Raw genomic sequence first — 16,831 nt, forward strand, 5'->3', positions numbered from 1 at the left:
GGGGGGTTGGAATCCACGAACCGCTCCGCAGGAGAAAGACGTGGCAGTAAGTTCCCTAAAGATCACAGCCTTGGAGACCCTATGGGGCAGTCGGAATCCACTGGATAGAAACGGGTCCGGCCCTGGGGGGGAACGGGGAAAGGAGAAAGAAATCTTTCTGAGTGCGGCTATAATGGTGGAAAGTTCATTCCTGCAGACTGCTGCCGCGGGCTTGCGCTGAGGTGGGGAGACGGGAGACTCTGCGCCGATCCGCTCCTCAGAGCACGGGGGGAATCCCTGGCGCGGCGCCTTCTGGGCCCGAGGGACCTTCCCAGGCCGGTCCCGTGAGCAGGGCCGCTGCGGGCGGCTGTGGCACGGTTGCGGCCTCCTGCTCGTCTGTGACTCACTTGCAAGGGGCGGGGGAGAGGGGGCTTCCTGGAAGCCGTGACGAGGAGGCTCGGCCGGACGCCCGGGTTCCTATCCTGTAACCAGGGCTTCTGTCTTCTGTAAACAGAACCTCCAAAACAACGGGAAAGGGGGGGTTGCCTGGGACCCCTTCCCAGCAGAGCTCCAAAGCCCGGTACCGCTAAAAGGACAAAAGCTGGAAAACATGGGTCGGGGCACCCTAGGGTCTCCAGGGCTCGGCTCTACTCTGGCCGCGGTCCTAAAGGAGGAATCCCAGTTTCGATTCCCTGGAGACAGGAGCGTTTCCCACCCCTGAGTCAGGCTGTCCCCTTCCCATCCCCCATCTGCTGAGTCATCCCTCCCGAAAGCCGGGACGCTGGGGAATGAGCCCCAGAGGCTGAAGAGGGTCTCTGGGCGCAGACACACCGAAGCCCCCTTCCCCAAAGACGGACTGGCGGGACCCAAAGATCCGGACCTCAGCCCCTCCGCGCGCAAGACTCCGGGTCCCCAAGCAACCGCCTCCCTCGGACCCGGGAGTCCGGGCCTCCAGGCCCCTCCCGCCCCAGACCCGGGAGTCCGGGCCTCCAGGCTCTCTTCGCTCGGACCCGGGGATTCGGACTCACAGTCCGCCTCCCGCCCCCGGCTCGGACCCCGGAGTCTGGGCACCCACCCCCCACCCGGGCTCAGCGTCCCAGCCCAGGAGGAAGTTCACGCGGGACTCCTCCCCGCTCCCCACGTAGCCAGCGGGAAAATCCGCGGCTCGAGCGGCGCCCGGGAACCCCCTCTGGAATGATGTTGGGGAAGGGGACGGCCGGGGTCCCCCGCCCGGCCGCGGGGGGCAGGTCCTGGGCGGGCTGGGGCAGAGGAGAAGGGGCGGAAACCAGAGAGGCTAAAAATACAGCGAACACTTCCGGCGTAGGGGGAGGGGAACGGAGAGCAGAGTTTCCAGAAAAACAAGCGGGGACGGGAAACGCGGGGGTGTGAGAGCCGTGGCGAGTGCGCGGGCGACCAGGAGGCCGTGTACTCGCAGCACGTGTGCCTGTGCCGTGTGTGCGCCTGGCGTGATTGACTGGGTGTGAGCCGAGGGTGGGGCTGGCTGTGTGCGTCTGGGTGTGCGACTGCGGGGTGGGGGTAGGGGTGGGGGCGTGGGACAACCGGTGTGTGTGCACGCGACGTGTGAAGAGTGCGCTGCAGGTGCAGCGGTGTGTACCCCGGCATGACCGACTGTGTGAGACCTGGGAGCCTGGGTATACAATTGGGGAAGTAGTTGTGGGACACAAGCGTGCCCAGTGCTGTGGGTGCATGTGACATGACTGTGTGAATAAGTGTGTGAAACTGCTTCTGCCTGTGCGGTTGACCATACTGTGTATACTTCAGATATCTCTGGATGTGGATATACACTCACCTCTAACTGTATGTGCAACCATCTGAAGTGGTGACCGTGAGAACGGGCGACTTACAAGACCTACCTGCATATCTGTGACTGTGTGCCACTGCAGTCTCTGGGGTGACTGTGTGTGTGTGTGTGTGTGTGTGTGTGAGACTCCTTGAAGGTGCCCTCAACTTTGTATAACTGTGTACAACTGTGTGTGTGCCACATGGGGGGGGACACAGCGGTGTAGGGTGTGACAGGGTCTGTGCACACACACCTTTGAGTTGTGTAAGTGCACCCATCTGTGTACGTGCAGCTGTGGCTGTGTGAATAGTGTTCACATGTCTGTGTCCTTATTTGTGGGTGTCACTAAGACAGCCATTAGAACATGGTAGGCCAGCCTCTGGTTGTGGTTCCTCTATGGCCCAGTCACAAGGCAGTGAAACCCGTGAACTTTGGTTTCTGACGTCTGCAGCATGCGTGATGGGGAGGCGGCTGGCGGGGAGGGCAGACCCCAACCCTGTCGCTATTGGTGTGTCTGCCTCTGTGGGCAGAGCAGACGCGCACATAGGCACCTGAGAAGCTGGGGCAGTGTCTCTGCTCAGCCTTATCTGTGCCAAGGGACGCTGCTTTTGATAGTGCTGGGCTGAGGGCAGGGCTGAGTCAGCCTGTGATGGGCAAAGTCTGTGATGGGGTGAGAGATAGCGGGCTAAGTGCTGGTTAGAGGGTTGTTTGTGTACTCATGTGGTTGGATGATTCCCTTGAAGAGGCTGGTTGTGGGACTGCCACTGGGGGCACCATGGTTGTAGGATGGTGGGTCATGCCACCTACCCTCTTTTGAGATGGGGTGGTACACATGTCCATCCATCCCCATTGTCTTTTGCCCAAAGGGGTAGCTGTGTATCTCATACACCCCCACCCTGGAGTATGTGGTTGTGTACCAGGCTGGTGGACAGTCTCCCACCTGAAGCTAATAACCTAGGAAGAGTAAAGCCCTTTCCAAGGCCCTCCATGATCTGCTGCGACTTCCTGTACTAATCCCGCCCCCTCACTGTTAAATAAACACACCAGTACATTCCTGCCACAGGGCCTTTGCACTTGCTCTTCACTTTGCACTGCACTTCCCTCTCTGAGGAATGCTCTTTTCCCTGCATGTTCACATGGCTTACTCCCTCTTTGAAGTCTTTGCTCCAATATCGCCCCAGTGAGGCTTTTCTTAATCTGTCAGAGATAGGTACATATATATACATGTAAATGTTGTTGTTATGTGCCATTGAGTCGGACCGATTCATAGTGACCCCTCCTTGGGTTTCCGAGGCAGTATCACTACGGAAGTAGATTGCCCCATCTTCCTTCCGAGGAATGGCTGGTGGGTTTGAACCACCAGCCTTCTGGTTAGCAGTCAAGTGCTTTAGGCACTATGCTACCAGAGCTCCTATACATATACATACATACATATATAAACATGTTTTAGATAATAAGCTTATTTTACAAGAAAATACATGTAACATTTAGAGACCATAATAATTAATATCCATGAAACCATTACCCAACCTAAGCTCTCAAATTTAACTGTTTTTCAACAGACTAACAATCTTCCACATGCAAATCTTGCATTAATTACACTTATTACTAAAGTCCAACTTTTTTTCTTTTATAAATCTCCATTTTGTTAAAAAAAATGTGATTTGGGTAAAAGTTTACAGAGCAAACCGTTTATTTCATGACATTGACTGCAATTCCCTACAGTGTAACAGCTCTCTTCCCACTTCCTCCCTGTAGTTCCCTCTTTCCTGGGACCTTCTTTAATATGCATTCCTGCCCCTTGAACTATCTCCCTGTGCAAATGCTGCCCTCCCCTCCATGATTGATCATTCTAAGGAGTGTATCTACCTGATATAAATGTTCACCCTATATACCTGTCTGTTGTTTGCTGGAAGCCATGGGAGTAAGTTCAATTCCAGACCTGAAGGGTAACTAGGTGCCATAGTCACAGGGGTCACCCCAGGCTCTTCCAGATCAGTAAACCTGGTCTTTTTTATGATTTTGTTCCGCATTGTTCTCCCACTCTATCCAGGTTCTTCCGCACTAATACCTTTCCGTGTGGTTGACAGTGGTGGCCAGGCACCATCTAGTTCTTCTGGTTTCATGATCTGAGCTGAGGTTCACTTTGGTCCTTTGGACTAATTGTTTCCATGTATTTTTGTTTTTCTCCATTCTTCTTTAGGAGCTCTGGTGGTGTAGTGCCTAATGAATTTGACTGCTAACCAGAAGGCTGGTGGTTCAAACCCACCAGCCACTCCTCAGAAGAAGGTTGGGCACTACTTCTGTAGTGATACCGCCTCGGGAACCCAAGGAGGGGTCACTATGAGTCGGGTTCAATTCGATGGCAGTAAGTTTGGTTTTTGGTTTTCATTCTTCTTTGCTCTGTGCAGACAGACCCATTGTTGCATCTAGATGGCTGCTTGCAAGCTTTTAAGACCCCAGTTGCTACTCACCAAAATGGGATGTAGAACAAAGTTTTTGTATTGTATGTTATGCCAGTTGAGTTTGATGTCCCCCACCCGAAGCCCTGGTCCAACTACTCACTCCCTCAGGGTGGTTGGCTGTGGCTAAGGAACTATCATAATTTTGCCCCTTGTTAGCTCAATTGGGAGTTCTGGTGGCATACTGCCTAAAGCATTTGACTGCTAACCAGAAGGTTCGCAGTTCAAGCCAATCAGCCATTCCTTGGAAGACTGGGCAATCTACTTCCATAGAAATACCGTCTCAGAAAGCCAAGGAGGGGTTGCTATGAGTCAGAATCAACTTGATGGCAGTGAGTTTGGTTAATTCTATTACATATACGGACATTCTTCCAGCATATATACGTATGTAGAAATAACGTCTGCCAACCTTATATATTGCAGCCAGAATACTCCTTGGAAGCGAGAATGGCCAGACTTCATCTTACTTTGGTCGTGTTGTGAGAAGGGACCATTCCTTGGAAAGGCTATCGTGCTTGGTCAAGTGGAGGGTCAACAGAAAAGGGGAAGGCCCTCAACAAGGTGGACTGACACAGTGGCTACGATGATGGGCTCAGGTACAGCAGGGATTGTGAGGCTGGCACAGGACTGGGCAGTGTTTTGTTCCATTGTACATGGGGTCACTAAGAGTCAGAGATGACACGACGACACCAAACCACCACATGTACGGTCGTGGGCATATTCCCTTTTGCCTACACATTCTTCATCAGTCAGCCTGTCTACCCATCTGTTTACCCATAATAAATTTCCATTTCTGATCTCACTTCTCTATTTTCCTTCTTGGGACATTGTGCCATCTGATCCATGTGTATTACTCTATCGTGTTTATTGTCCTTCGCTAAAGCATCAGCTCCCAGTCAGGGCTCTTTGTACTGGGCCTGACCAACACTAGATCCTTGGGAAACGCTCGTTCAGTGAACACAGCTTCCTGGTGCCGTCTCGCCCTGTGCCTGGCTGTTGAGCTGTGCACCTGCCCCTTTGCCCGCCCCTCACTGTGGCTGTCTTCCCCCAGGTGTCGTTTTAAGCATCACTGACCTTGGACCACGGGTGGTGGGGAGGTGCACCCCTGCCTGTAAGGTGGTTGTGTCTCCTCTGCCCTTGGAGGTTCAGCTGTCCCTGTCTTTGTGTGCATGCCCTGGGATCACCACACCTCCACCAGTATGTGGCATGTACCCTCCAGGGTGGGCTCTGCTGGGGAGAGGGTTAGTGTGTGTTTGGCTGTACACCGGATAGTTGCATCATGGTAGGCAGGTATATGGCTCAGTTGTACTTACTGGGAGACTACAGATGCCAACGGTGGGTTATGGTAGTTGTGTATGTCAGCCTGACTGGACTACAGTCCCCAGTTAAACACTAATCTAGGTGTTGCTGTGCAGGTATTTGGTAGTTGGGAGTAAAGTCCACAGTCAGTTGCCTTTAAGTAGGGAGATCATTGTAGATAATGGGGATTGATTTCAGTCATGAGCAAAGCTAAGGTTCCCAGAAATAAATAAATCCACCTATGGATACACAGATGCTTCAACTTGTGCCCAAGAGTTCTAGCCAGCCTTCCTGATGGCCTGCCCTACAAGTCCTGGCTTTCAAGGAAAGACAAGGGGAAGGGATTTCCTGGGATGTACATGTGTGTTCACACACACACACAGCTGGTCATCTTCTAGGTCTCCACTGTGTGGACCTGGGCTCCAGGTCTCTCTGGTTTTGGAGTTCCTTGCAGATGTGGGGTCCAGGACAGGAGACCAACCAGTCCTGATGGGCAGGAACATGGGAACCAGGGCACAGAAGATGTTGGGTGGGGCAGTCCCAGCAACCCCGCTGAGTCACTTGGGCCTTTCACACCCCAACAGCTGGGCTTGGGCTGGCAGCTCCACCCTGCACTTGCCCAGGCCTGAAGGCCAGGGCTGAGCTCCCTTGAAGCTCTTCAGGGAGCAGGGCACTTGATAGGGCATTCCCTCCCAGAAGCCCCCTCCCCAAGGCTTGCTTCCCAGAACTGCGGCCCAGGGGCCTGGGTCCTTCCCCAGGACCGATGATTCATGGCCTTTTCACTTCTCCTTTGGGGCTAAAAATATAGGGACCCAGGCATCCAGCCGAGCCAGGCCTCACCACAGATTGCACAACGCCCTTGGTTTGAGCGCTGCTGACGCAGGCCTGGGTGCGAGCGGGGGCCTGGGCTGCTCCCCGACCAGGCGTGCTGAGGTCAGGGCCTAGGCTGTTCCACTTCCCCTTTCTTGGGTCAAGGATCCTGGGGGCTGGGCTGCCGTGGGAGGTGGGGGGACTCTGGGTTTGTCTGTACTTCTTGGATATGGAGTCTTCCTGCAGCCCCAGGTAACCCAGGTGTCCAGGATCCCAGGCTCTGGCCTCTTTTGAAGACATGGAGCCTTAGTTAGGGATTAGCAGCAGGAGGTGGCAAAAGGGGACTGGGAAAGAGAGAGAGAGACAGAGAGACACAGAGATAGTAGCAGAGAGACAGTACAGACAGAGGAACAGCTAGAAAAAGACGACCATCCCTGTCCATTCCTTAGTGGGACAAGATCAAGAAAGAGGAGTGGCCCAGCCAGGGCTCTACACCAGGGCCAGGTTGGGGGTGGCCTCTGGAAACAGAGAAGGCATTAACACTCACAGTCCAAAGTCCACTCGCTTGGGAGAGGAATACGTGGGTGGGAGCCTTGGCAGCCGGTTGGCAGGCCTCTGCTGCCCCCTGCTGGCTCGGAGGGTAGGAAAAACAGAGACCAGGCTGCTTAGGGATGTTGTTGTTGGCTGCCACTGTTAATTCCCCAGGTCTGACTGGCCCACCGCCTCCCCATGCCTCCACCCCCAGTTCAGAGTGTGCCCCCAGGGCCTGTAGGTGGTGCAGGGGTCTTGCCCGTGACCTTGTTGGCGCAGTCCAAAAGGGCGGTGTGAATGTCTTTGGCACAAGCAATCTGAGTTTTGATAACTGCCAGGTACTGAGGGTAGGGCAGGCTGTCGGGCTGTACTGCGTCCGGTTTGGTGGCCGTGGGCACCAGCGTTGGAGAGTGCTTGGCACTGTCACAGCTCTGCGACAGGCATTCATGAGCCAGGCGCTACAGGCAGGAAGACAAGGATATGGTGTCACTCTCATTCCCAGTACTCCAACCCCAGCCCAAGGCTAACCTGGAGTGTAGCCCACTTGGCTGGTGCCCCAGGGTCCTGGAGTCAAAACCTGGCCCTGCCCATCACTTGCTGGGTGACCTGGAGCAGGTAAATGACTGTGAGCCTTTCCTCCTTTAGAAAATGGGCTGAATGGCCATCTCTGCCTACCTGCAGAAGCGAGACCAGGTATGTGAGACAGCGGGGCACAGGTCACGTCCACCATTTAAGTACTAACTAAGGAATTGAGCTGCTCCTATCATTTTTCTCATGACTGAATCCTGACCTCAGGCTGGGAACTGCCAGTGGCCTCTGTGATGGCACCCTGCTCTCCTGGTTTCCCTTGCTGCTTCCTCTAAGCACTTCTTACTCGAGCTTCAAGTACAGCACTGCCTGAGCTCATACCTCACACCCTCCCCAGGTGGCCTCATGCCCCCACATCAGTTCCCACCTCTACACCAATGCTCACATCTCTGTCCCCAACCCTGGCCTCTCCTCACATGCCCCAGGGCGTTCACATTCTCTCCTCAAACCACTCCTCCTCCTCCTGGGTCCCCCTGTTGCAGTCAGCCTTGACCTTGCAAGCAGAGCCTTGGACCTCATCTCCCCAAATGCCTGGACACCAGGCCTCTTGAACATCTCTCCCACCTGCCCTTCCTCATGGTCCTGCCTGGCTGTGCCTAGACCTAACCACCTGGATCCTGCCATGGCTGCCTCTGTGGGCTCTCAGAGACTGGAGGCAGTCTTAGCCCTTCTAACCCATCCCTCATTTGGCAGCCAGAGGGATATTCCTAAAGAACAGATGGGTCCATGTTCTTTCCTGTGTGATGAAACCCTCCGTGGCTCCCTAGTGTCCTATGGCCAGGTTCAATCTCCGACAAGCCCCAGTGGTTACCAGCCACTGGGTTTCTTGAAGTTTCCAAAGGGAACTTCAAGCAGAAGCTGTTCTTTCTGGCTGGAACACTCTTCTGCCACTACCAGGCTTCTTAGGTTCTGACTTCTCCATCAGAATCTAGTCCAAAATGGTGATGATGGGTGATGGTGATGGTGAGGATGATGATGCTGTAGGAACCACCACATGCCTCACGCCATGTTATGGATTTTACAAGTATGACCTTGCCAATTCTCTGAAACTCCATTTTCCCAAGGAGGAACCCAAAACACAGAGGATCCAATTGATGGGTTGGGGATTCAGACACAGCCTGATTCGAAGCCACACTCTTGGCCACCTCCCCTGCCCTCAATCTGTGTCCCTCTCCCATTCTTTCCTCCAGCTTCAGCTCACATATGCTACCAGTAGCCTTCTCTGAACCATCCCGCCACCCCCACCCCCAGCCCAGGCAGGTCAGGTGGCTTCCCCAGTCCCCTGAGATTCCCTCATTTGAATCCCTGACCCCCCCCTGCCTGTGCCTCTGGTCCCAGCCTGATTACTCCGGGCTGTCACTATTCGGGGATATAGTTGTCGCCACACTAGACTAGAAAATTCTGTGAGGGCAAGGATGACAGCAGTCCCAGCACTGAGTGAAGCACAGGTCTGGTTTGGAGGCGGTGCTCCGTGTGTGCTCCCTGGCTGAATGAAGGTTGCCGAGCACTCAGGGGACTCAGCATGGCGGTGCTCACTCAGCGTCTGGGAGGCCTCTTACCAGGCAGAGCTCCAGCTGGTCACAGAGTGCGTAGAACTCCTCCAGGCACTTGTCAAAGCGCTGTATGGGTCCGTCGCTGCTCTTTCTACAGCCCAAAGAGAAGTGAGTAATTGAGTAAGGGATCTCCAATCTTTGGGACACCAGGAACGGGCCTAGGAGACTGAGGCGGGGACTAGGGGTCAGGTAGTAGAGGACACAAGGGTGAGGTGAAGCTAAGGGGCTGGGCTTGAAGATAGGAGGAAGCCTAGGCAGAGAGATGAGGGGCTAGGACTGAGGTAGAGATAGGTCACCCCCGGGAAAGGGGGCTGCACTCACTGTCCGTTGTCAATGTTCGTGTTCTGAATCAGGTTCTGAGCTGCAACCTTCATCAAGGTCTGGTTTAAGGGGAGCAGGGGAAAGGCGAGAGAGATGGAGAAACTGAAGGGGACGCGCTTGGTAGATCGACACCCTTAAGACCCACCCACTCTTCTTCATTGGGCACGTCCTCTCTCGACTCTGCAGATTAACGCCTGCTTTCATACGTAATCACTAGCCGCAGTTTCCCCAGTAACCTCCCAGACCTCCCTTAGGATCCTCCCTCACACACGGATCAAAGGCAGAATCGCCGTACAATACAGGCCTCTCCTCAGGCTTTAGCCACCAGAACCCGGTTTCTCCTTTAAAATCTTTCCCACTCGAGTTCGGCCAATCCCAGGCTCAGGATGTGCGCGGGTCCCCACCTCGCAATGTCCGCAGAGCTCTGCTCTGGTCTCATTCCTCTTGCCTACCCAGCGCTCCTTCTGCTTTCTCCCGGATCAAACAGCCCTTCAGCCCGCCCGCCCTCTGGGGTCAGACAACTCCATCCCGCTTGCTCCTCGCAGCTCCCGGGCCAATCACCTGTAGACTCTCCTTCAGCTGTGGGATGAGCATCTTATAGCGCTGCACGGGATCGAAGTCCTGCTGCTGCTGCTGCAGAAGCCCGCTCTGGGCAGGCCCCACTAGTTGTGCCGGCGGCTGTGGCTGCTGCTGCTGCGCACCTGGGCCGCCAGCCGAGCCTGGACCCGACACACCAGCGGCTGAAGAAGCCGTGGAAGGAGGTTGCTGGGGCGCAGCCATCTTCTTCACTTACCACGCCGGAAGTGCGCCAAAGAGCGTCTCTCTCTCTCTCTCTCTCTTTTTTTTTTTTTCTTCAGCATTGCCCAAATTTCTAAGCCTTTTGCTAGTTAGCTCCGCCTCCCAAACGGTTCGGCCAATGGCAGGAATGGGGGTTTCCACCTTCCATCAATTAGAATCCGAAACCTGACGTCCAGACTGAAGTACCTTCCCACCAATCACAGGAGGCCATTCTTCCCTTGCTCCGCCCTCCGTCCAGCCGCTCGCCAATCCGGGTGTGGGTCCGATTCGGACTCTCTTTCCCTGAAGGCTTCGCGGCGTGAGGCGACGTCGGGTCCTCAGAGTCTTGGCGGCAGTTGGTGGAGCCGGAGCTGGGAGTCCGTCCTCGGGGTTGCCTGCGGGTTTTCCTGCGCCTCGCCTGGAACTCTTCTCGTCAGCGTACCTCATTACGGCCCTCTCACTCCCCACGGAGAGCGGCGCCAGCTCAGTCTGGCCTCGGATCAGGCGTCCGCCGAAGTCGGCACGCCCCTCCGCATCTCCCCGCGGCACAGCCAGGACCCTGTCCAGGCCGTTGTTGCCTTGTCGCCATGGCGCCCACTATCCAGACCCAGGCCCAGAGAGAGGATGGCCACAGGTAGGCGCCACGTCGCCTTGCGGTTCCCTTTTCCCTTGAAGTTTGGCGAAGCGCGGCGGTCTCGCCACAGGAGTGTGCCCGTGATGTCACGGAGCGCTCACCTTTGGCGAAGGGAGCGGGGATGTTGCCCCCTCCTCTGCCTCTTTTAGGCTTTGACCATTTGGAGACTTTCTCCAAACAGGATTGTTTTTAGATCTCCTCAATAAAGCGTTTGGAGACCCCGCTTTGAAAAACGATTGAGTGTACGTGGTTCTTTTTACTCAACTTGGAAGACGCTCTCAGGAAGGAATTATTTGGCCTCATCCGTTATGGCCTTTTGACACTTGGCTCGCCACTTAAAACACTTGGAGACACCAGTTTACACACTTAACTCTCTTCTCCCCTTGTAAAAGCTTGGAGAAGCCCCTTCCTCTCTCCTGTCAATCCCGTCTCTCCATCTTCCTCTCAGTATGTCTCTCTCTCTCCCCCACCAGGCCCAATTCCCACCGGACTCTGCCTGAGAGGTGAGCCCTACTGTACTTTCTAAAAAGGGGTGGGGCTGCGCGCTGGGAGCAGAGGTGGGGCTTCAGGGGCCCGGTTTTGAGCTATGTGTTCCCAGGTCTGGAGTGGTTTGCCGAGTCAAGTACTGCAATAGCCTCCCGGACATTCCCTTCGACCCCAAGTTCATCACCTACCCTTTTGACCAGAACAGGTGAGACTTAAGATCAGAGATGGGGGAGCAAGTCTCTAGAAATTGAATTGCTTGAGGGCAGGGACTGCCTCTGTCACTGACTGCGCTTTCCTTAGGGCCAAGAGTGAGTAGTTGGTGCTTAATAAACACATTAGTGGAGCAAGTAGTGGTTCTTCCCCTTGGGGTGCCAGCCCCCAGCATTGGGAGGGACACTCCATTATGAGTTCCTTCCCAGAGAGAAGCATAGCCTCTAGTGAGAGGTAAAGCTAGAATCAGGAAATCAGAACAGGCATGTTTCCCCACCCAGGTTCGTTCAATACAAAGCGACTTCCTTGGAGAAACAGCACAAACATGACCTACTGACTGAGCCAGACCTGGGGGTCACCATCGACCTCATCAACCCTGACACCTACCGCATCGACCCCAATGGTGTGTGGGGAGGTGGGAGGGTCTGCTCTAGACAAGCAAAGTCCAGGCCGGCCTCCCTCATGATCTCCTTGATCCCCTTGCTCTCCTCTAGTTCTCTTGGATCCGGCTGATGAGAAGCTTCTAGAAGAGGAGATTCAAGCCCCCACAAGCTCTAAGAGGTGAGGGGGTGCCGAGGGAGTGTTGAAGGCTGGCCTGGATGGGATGTCCAAGCAGGAGGGCGGTGAGGTTCTGAGGGCCCTGATCCTCCACCCCAGATCCCAGCAACACGCAAAGGTGGTGCCATGGATGCGGAAGACAGAATACATCTCCACTGAGTTCAATCGTTACGGCATCTCCAATGAGAAGCCTGAGGTCAAGTAAGATGCAGGTCAAGTAAGATGGGTAGGGAGAGAAGGTGGGGAGTTTAGGTGCCCCACAGCCCCTGAAGGGTTCTGTCTGCACTCCTAGGATTGGGGTTTCTGTGAAGCAGCAATTCACCGAGGAGGAAATTTATAAGGACAGAGATAGCCAGATCACAGCCATTGAGAAGACCTTTGAGGATGCCCAGAAGTCGGTAACTGAGGGGCTGGCATGGGAAGAGGCAGAGAAAGGTGTGGCTCCAGAGCTTGCCGTCCCCTTCACCCTGTTTCTGTCCCCACCAGATCTCCCAGCATTACAGCAAGCCCCGAGTGACACCAGTGGAGGTCATGCCTGTCTTCCCAGACTTTAAGGTCAGATCCAGGGTGGCTGGTAGAGTGAAACAGTCACCACAGGAGGTGGGCCAGGATCAAGCGTCCCGTACCTGCCCATTCCAATCTAACCCTAGTGTTCGCTCTCCTCCCAGATGTGGATCAACCCATGTGCTCAGGTGATCTTTGACTCAGACCCAGCCCCCAAGGACACGAGTGGTGCAGCTGCATTGGAGATGATGTCTCAGGCTATGATCAGGTAAGTGGCCCTGCTGCCCACCTGACCTGCTTGACTGACCCTTTGTCCTCTGTGTTCACCACTCCTCTGCTTTCCCCAACCAGGGGCATGATGGATGAAGAAGGGAACCAGTTTGTGGCCTACTTCCTGCCCGTGGAAGAGACGTTGAAGAAACGAAAGCGGGACCAGGAGGAGGAGATGGACTATGCACCAGATGATGTGTACGTGTTGGGGTTAGGTTCAGGGACTGGGAAGTGTCGTCTTCTCCCTCGTAGGGAAGGAATGGGGTTGATCTTATATCCTCATCCTCAGGTATGACTACAAGATTGCTCGGGAGTACAACTGGAACGTGAAGAACAAGGCTAGCAAAGGCTATGAGGAGAACTACTTCTTCATCTTCCGAGAGGGTGATGGGGTTTACTACAATGAACTGGAGACCAGGTACCCAGCACACTTCTATTTTGGATTAGTTTGGGCCTGTATGTCCAATCCCCGGGCATTATGAGGGCCAACTTGGGGTCATTTGTATCTAAGGATTTGTCATGTACACTTGTAACCAAGAGTGGCAGAAGCATGCTCACCCGTGTGAGCTGGCAGACAGCTGTCACATACGCCTCCTGGCTGCCGTGCAGTCAGCCCGACTTGTGGCTGTGCCACACCCAACAGAATGGAACAAGAAGCTGTGATCCAGAGCTCTCACTGGCTGCTTCTGAAGATCGCCAGGCCTTTCTTCCTTTGTGTAGGGCAGATGGCCAGACCTCCCAGTGTTAGTAAGACTTCACATGGACGTTAAAACAGCCCAAGTACTGAGTGATTGAATTAATGTGCATGTTTTAAAGGAAACACTGGGATACCAACTTAAAAAACGTGACTCCAGAATTCTTCCTTGATGGCTGGAAGTTCACTGCTGTGTGAGGGCACTTGGTCAAAGGGTTGGGAAAGCATGACCCTGAGTTTGCATTTAAAGCAGGTTCACTAAATATGATCTGTGAGCCAGGCAGCAGTGTACTAGGGTCTGGGTAACCTGGAGCTCTTGGCAACCTCCAAGGGGTACCCTCATTGGTCCTATGCTGTAGTGGGGCACAGAGTCCCAATAGAGCTATAGATTCTATTTTCTAGAAGCCAGAATTCTAGATTAGGTGAGAGCCCTGGCTTTTTAAATGGTGGTAATTAATTCATATTAAACAACAGTGCAGGGTAACCAGATTGGTACTTTGGGAGCTATCATCCTTGTCTTCTGCCTCCAAACCCTGAATTTTAACCTCCCTTATTCTGTCTTATCTTTACTCTGGCCAAGCACTGATGGGCAAGGCAGACCAGACCCCTCACTCAGGGTCTTTAACCCCATCCTTTGCATGCCTCCCCTCCAGGGTTCGCCTCAGTAAGCGTCGAGCCAAGGCTGGTGTTCAGTCGGGTACCAACGCCCTGCTTGTGGTCAAACACCGGGACATGAATGAGAAGGAATTAGAAGCCCAGGTAACAAGCACCATTCTTGCCCAGGGTGGCTGCAGGGAAGTTAGTGGAGGGCGATGAGAGGGACAGAGGCCTGCCTGTGACCCTCCCAATCCTGCCGTTTCCAGGAGGCACGGAAGGCCCAGCTGGAGAACCATGAACCTGAGGAGGAAGAGGAAGAAGAGATGGAGACAGAGGAGAAGGAAGCTGGGGGCTCAGGTAAACCTAGACAGACCAGACCCTGGCGGCCCTAGAAGGGTGGGAACAGGGAAGCCAGCTGGGTCTCACCTCCCTCTGCATCCTCACAGATGAAGAGAGGGAGAAAGGCAGCAGCAGTGAGAAGGAAGGCAGCGAGGACGAGCGCTCAGGCAGCGAGAGTGAGCGGGAGGAAGGCGACAGGGATGAGGCGAGCGACAAGAGTGGCAGTGGTGAGGACGAGAGCAGTGAGGACGAGGCCCGGGCTGCGCGGGACAAAGAGGAGATCTTCGGCAGTGATGCTGATTCCGAGGATGATGCTGACTCTGAGGAGGAGGACAGAGGACGGGTCCGTGGCAGTGACAATGATTCGGACAGTGGCAGCGAAGGGGGTGGCCAGCGCAGCCGCAGTCCCAGTCCCTTCCCCAGCGGCAGTGAGCACTCAGCCCAGGAGGATGGCAGCGAAGCTGCACCTTCAGATTCCAGCGAAGCCGACAGCGACAGTGACTGACTCCCTGGGCCTTAGGGCCGGTGCAGGCGCCATCATTAGGACCAGGAAGGCACTTTCTAGTGGTTGGTTTGTGAGCTCTTCACTTTGTCTGTACCCCCCATCCTACCCCAAACTTTTGCTGTTAATAAAGACAACTTCTTATCCCTCCTAGCCCCCGTGGTCTTGTTCTACCTGTTTCCCCATCCCAAGTGCTCAAGGACCTCAACCTAAGGCACAGAAGTAAAGGCTACAGGGGCAGAAGCGCTGGGTTTTCATCCCATGTAACATAACAAAGGTCAGAATCATTTTTGTTTTTTTTCTTTTTTTTTTTTTTTTCCAAAATAAGCCCAGACCATTAAACAAGTGAAACTCCAACAAATAAGTCTTCTCCAACAGCGAGCAAAACTGTACAGTTACTCAAAGCTGATTCTGCCAGTGGGGCTGGGGAAAAATGGGAGGGGAAGGGTAAAATCATGGTGGAGGGTCTGGGGCTGGGAAGAGGGCCGGGGCAAAGTTCGGGTCCTGCCCATCAGAGTGGGGCCGCCTGCGTCCTACACACTCTGCTGTCAGGGGGCTGGGTGAAGGGGCCAGCTCTTGCTGCCCTTGTGTGTGGGGAGTGTCCCTCACCACTTCCCTGTGCCAGGCAGAGCCAGTGCATCCTGACAGGTAGTGAACAGGATGGGACTGGCTGCAGGGAGGCGAGGGTCCCACAAGAGGGACACCCTACAGAATCCAAACGAGGTGGCCCCTGTCCCTCCCGCTTCCGGGGCTGGCGGGGGTGGGGCCAGAGATGCCCTGGGAGCTTGAGGGGAATGAGCAAAGGCACAGAAACATGGAGGGGCCGGGTGGGGGACTTGCATAGGTTGATGAGTGTGCAAGAGGTACATAAATAAACCTGACACCCCACCCAGCCCGGCACTGGGAGAGGAGGCGAGGACCTGGAGGCAGGTCCCCGGGGTTACCCCACCTCCTGGCTTCCTCCCCCTCCCTGGGCACAGAGCTGAGGGAGGTCAGACCCGAAGGTAGGGGGGGGAAGGTCTGGGGAATGGGGTGAGGGTGCAGGGAGGGCGGTGGTTTTAAAATTTTTTTTTTTTTGGTTTTTTGTTTTTTCCCAACATTTTGTATCTTTAATAACATACACAATGGTTACCAGCCATATTCATAACAAAAGTTATTCATAAAATGTATCTAAAAATAACATTTTTTTTTTTTTCCTTTTCGGTGTGAAAAGCTTGAGACTTCCCAGTGAGGGGGTTGGGTTGAGGAGGAAGAGGGGGCTGGAAAGGGGGGGGGACCCTGGCTTCCCCACAGTCTGAACCCCTGAATCCCCTCCCTCCACCTGGGCTCCAGCATAGCCCCTCAGTAGGAATAAGGATCAGAGATTGTATGACACTGGGGCTGGGACAAAGCTCGGGGTTACAATATAGTGTTCCACTTAAGAGAGGCCATGACATAACCAGGGTGGGGTGGGGGAAGGCTGAAAGAAAAGAGGGGTGGGGAAAGAAACCAAAAACCAAACCATCTCGTTTCCCTATTCCTTACCCCCCAGTCTCTCACCAGCCAAACCTGGGAGAAGGGGTGTGTGTTGGTGGGGAAGGGGACATTAAGGCAACAGACTTCCTGACCCCACTGGCTGGCCTGGTTTCCCCCTTCAACCTCTGTATCTAGGGGAGCCAGGGCTGCGGGGAATGAGGGGCTAGGGGGATCCGGAGGAGGGGGCTCTGCCCTCTCCCCTCATAAAGTTCAGGCTCCCCCTGCCACGGTCTTGGCTCAGAGAGAGGCCTGGGAACTGGGAATTCTAAAAATGAAAGGGAATGAGCAGAGAGAAAAACCGTTAAGAACTATATAAATATGTCTCTTAAATAGGCCTAAGAAATTAATTGTAGAGAACCTCTGATAAACAGGGCAAAAGGAGGTGAGAGGAAGGAAGGTAG

The 16,831-nt window shown here is 54.4% G+C and overlaps 2 protein-coding genes across 2 annotated transcripts; one reads left to right on the forward strand and one right to left on the reverse strand.

The window, feature by feature from the left end:
• Positions 1-7,097: 7,097 nt before the first annotated feature.
• On the reverse strand, positions 7,098-10,145 carry MED29 (mediator complex subunit 29). Its single transcript, XM_007958471.1, has 4 exons — positions 9,906-10,145; positions 9,345-9,403; positions 9,030-9,114; positions 7,098-7,340 (listed from the first exon to the last, which is right to left on the reverse strand). The coding sequence occupies exons 1-4, from the start codon at positions 10,122-10,124 to the stop codon at positions 7,098-7,100; spliced, it is 606 nt and encodes a 201-aa protein (XP_007956662.1). The 5' UTR covers positions 10,125-10,145.
• Positions 10,146-10,708: 563 nt separating this feature from the next.
• On the forward strand, positions 10,709-14,918 carry PAF1 (PAF1 homolog, Paf1/RNA polymerase II complex component). Its single transcript, XM_007958473.2, has 14 exons — positions 10,709-10,755; positions 11,229-11,258; positions 11,354-11,446; positions 11,733-11,854; positions 11,946-12,012; positions 12,109-12,210; positions 12,302-12,407; positions 12,496-12,564; positions 12,678-12,781; positions 12,865-12,981; positions 13,073-13,201; positions 14,131-14,236; positions 14,341-14,431; positions 14,521-14,918. Exons 1-14 carry the CDS (start codon positions 10,709-10,711, stop codon positions 14,916-14,918), a joined length of 1,581 nt encoding a protein of 526 aa, XP_007956664.1.
• Positions 14,919-16,831: the final 1,913 nt, after the last annotated feature.

The sequence above is a fragment of the Orycteropus afer genome, unplaced genomic scaffold (assembly GCF_000298275.1).
Source record: "Orycteropus afer afer isolate SDZICR_OR568_19922 unplaced genomic scaffold, OryAfe1.0 scaffold00989, whole genome shotgun sequence".
In the NCBI taxonomy this organism is placed as follows: domain Eukaryota; kingdom Metazoa; phylum Chordata; class Mammalia; order Tubulidentata; family Orycteropodidae; genus Orycteropus; species Orycteropus afer.

Excerpts from the sequence above, each read along its gene's own strand:
- MED29 (XM_007958471.1), bottom strand. The coding sequence starts at position 10,124 with ATGGCTGCGCCCCAGCAACCTCCTTCCACGGCTTCTTCAGCCGCTGGT. Across the intron at positions 9,404-9,905 it reads AGCTGAAGGAGAGTCTACAG|ACCTTGATGAAGGTTGCAGC; the intron begins GTGATTGGCCCG and ends CCCTTAAACCAG. Across the intron at positions 9,115-9,344 it reads ACGAACATTGACAACGGACA|AAAGAGCAGCGACGGACCCA; the intron begins GTGAGTGCAGCC and ends TTTGGGCTGTAG.
- PAF1 (XM_007958473.2), top strand. The coding sequence starts at position 10,709 with ATGGCGCCCACTATCCAGACCCAGGCCCAGAGAGAGGATGGCCACAG. Across the intron at positions 10,756-11,228 it reads CAGAGAGAGGATGGCCACAG|GCCCAATTCCCACCGGACTC; the intron begins GTAGGCGCCACG and ends CTCCCCCACCAG. Across the intron at positions 12,013-12,108 it reads GCCCCCACAAGCTCTAAGAG|ATCCCAGCAACACGCAAAGG; the intron begins GTGAGGGGGTGC and ends CCTCCACCCCAG.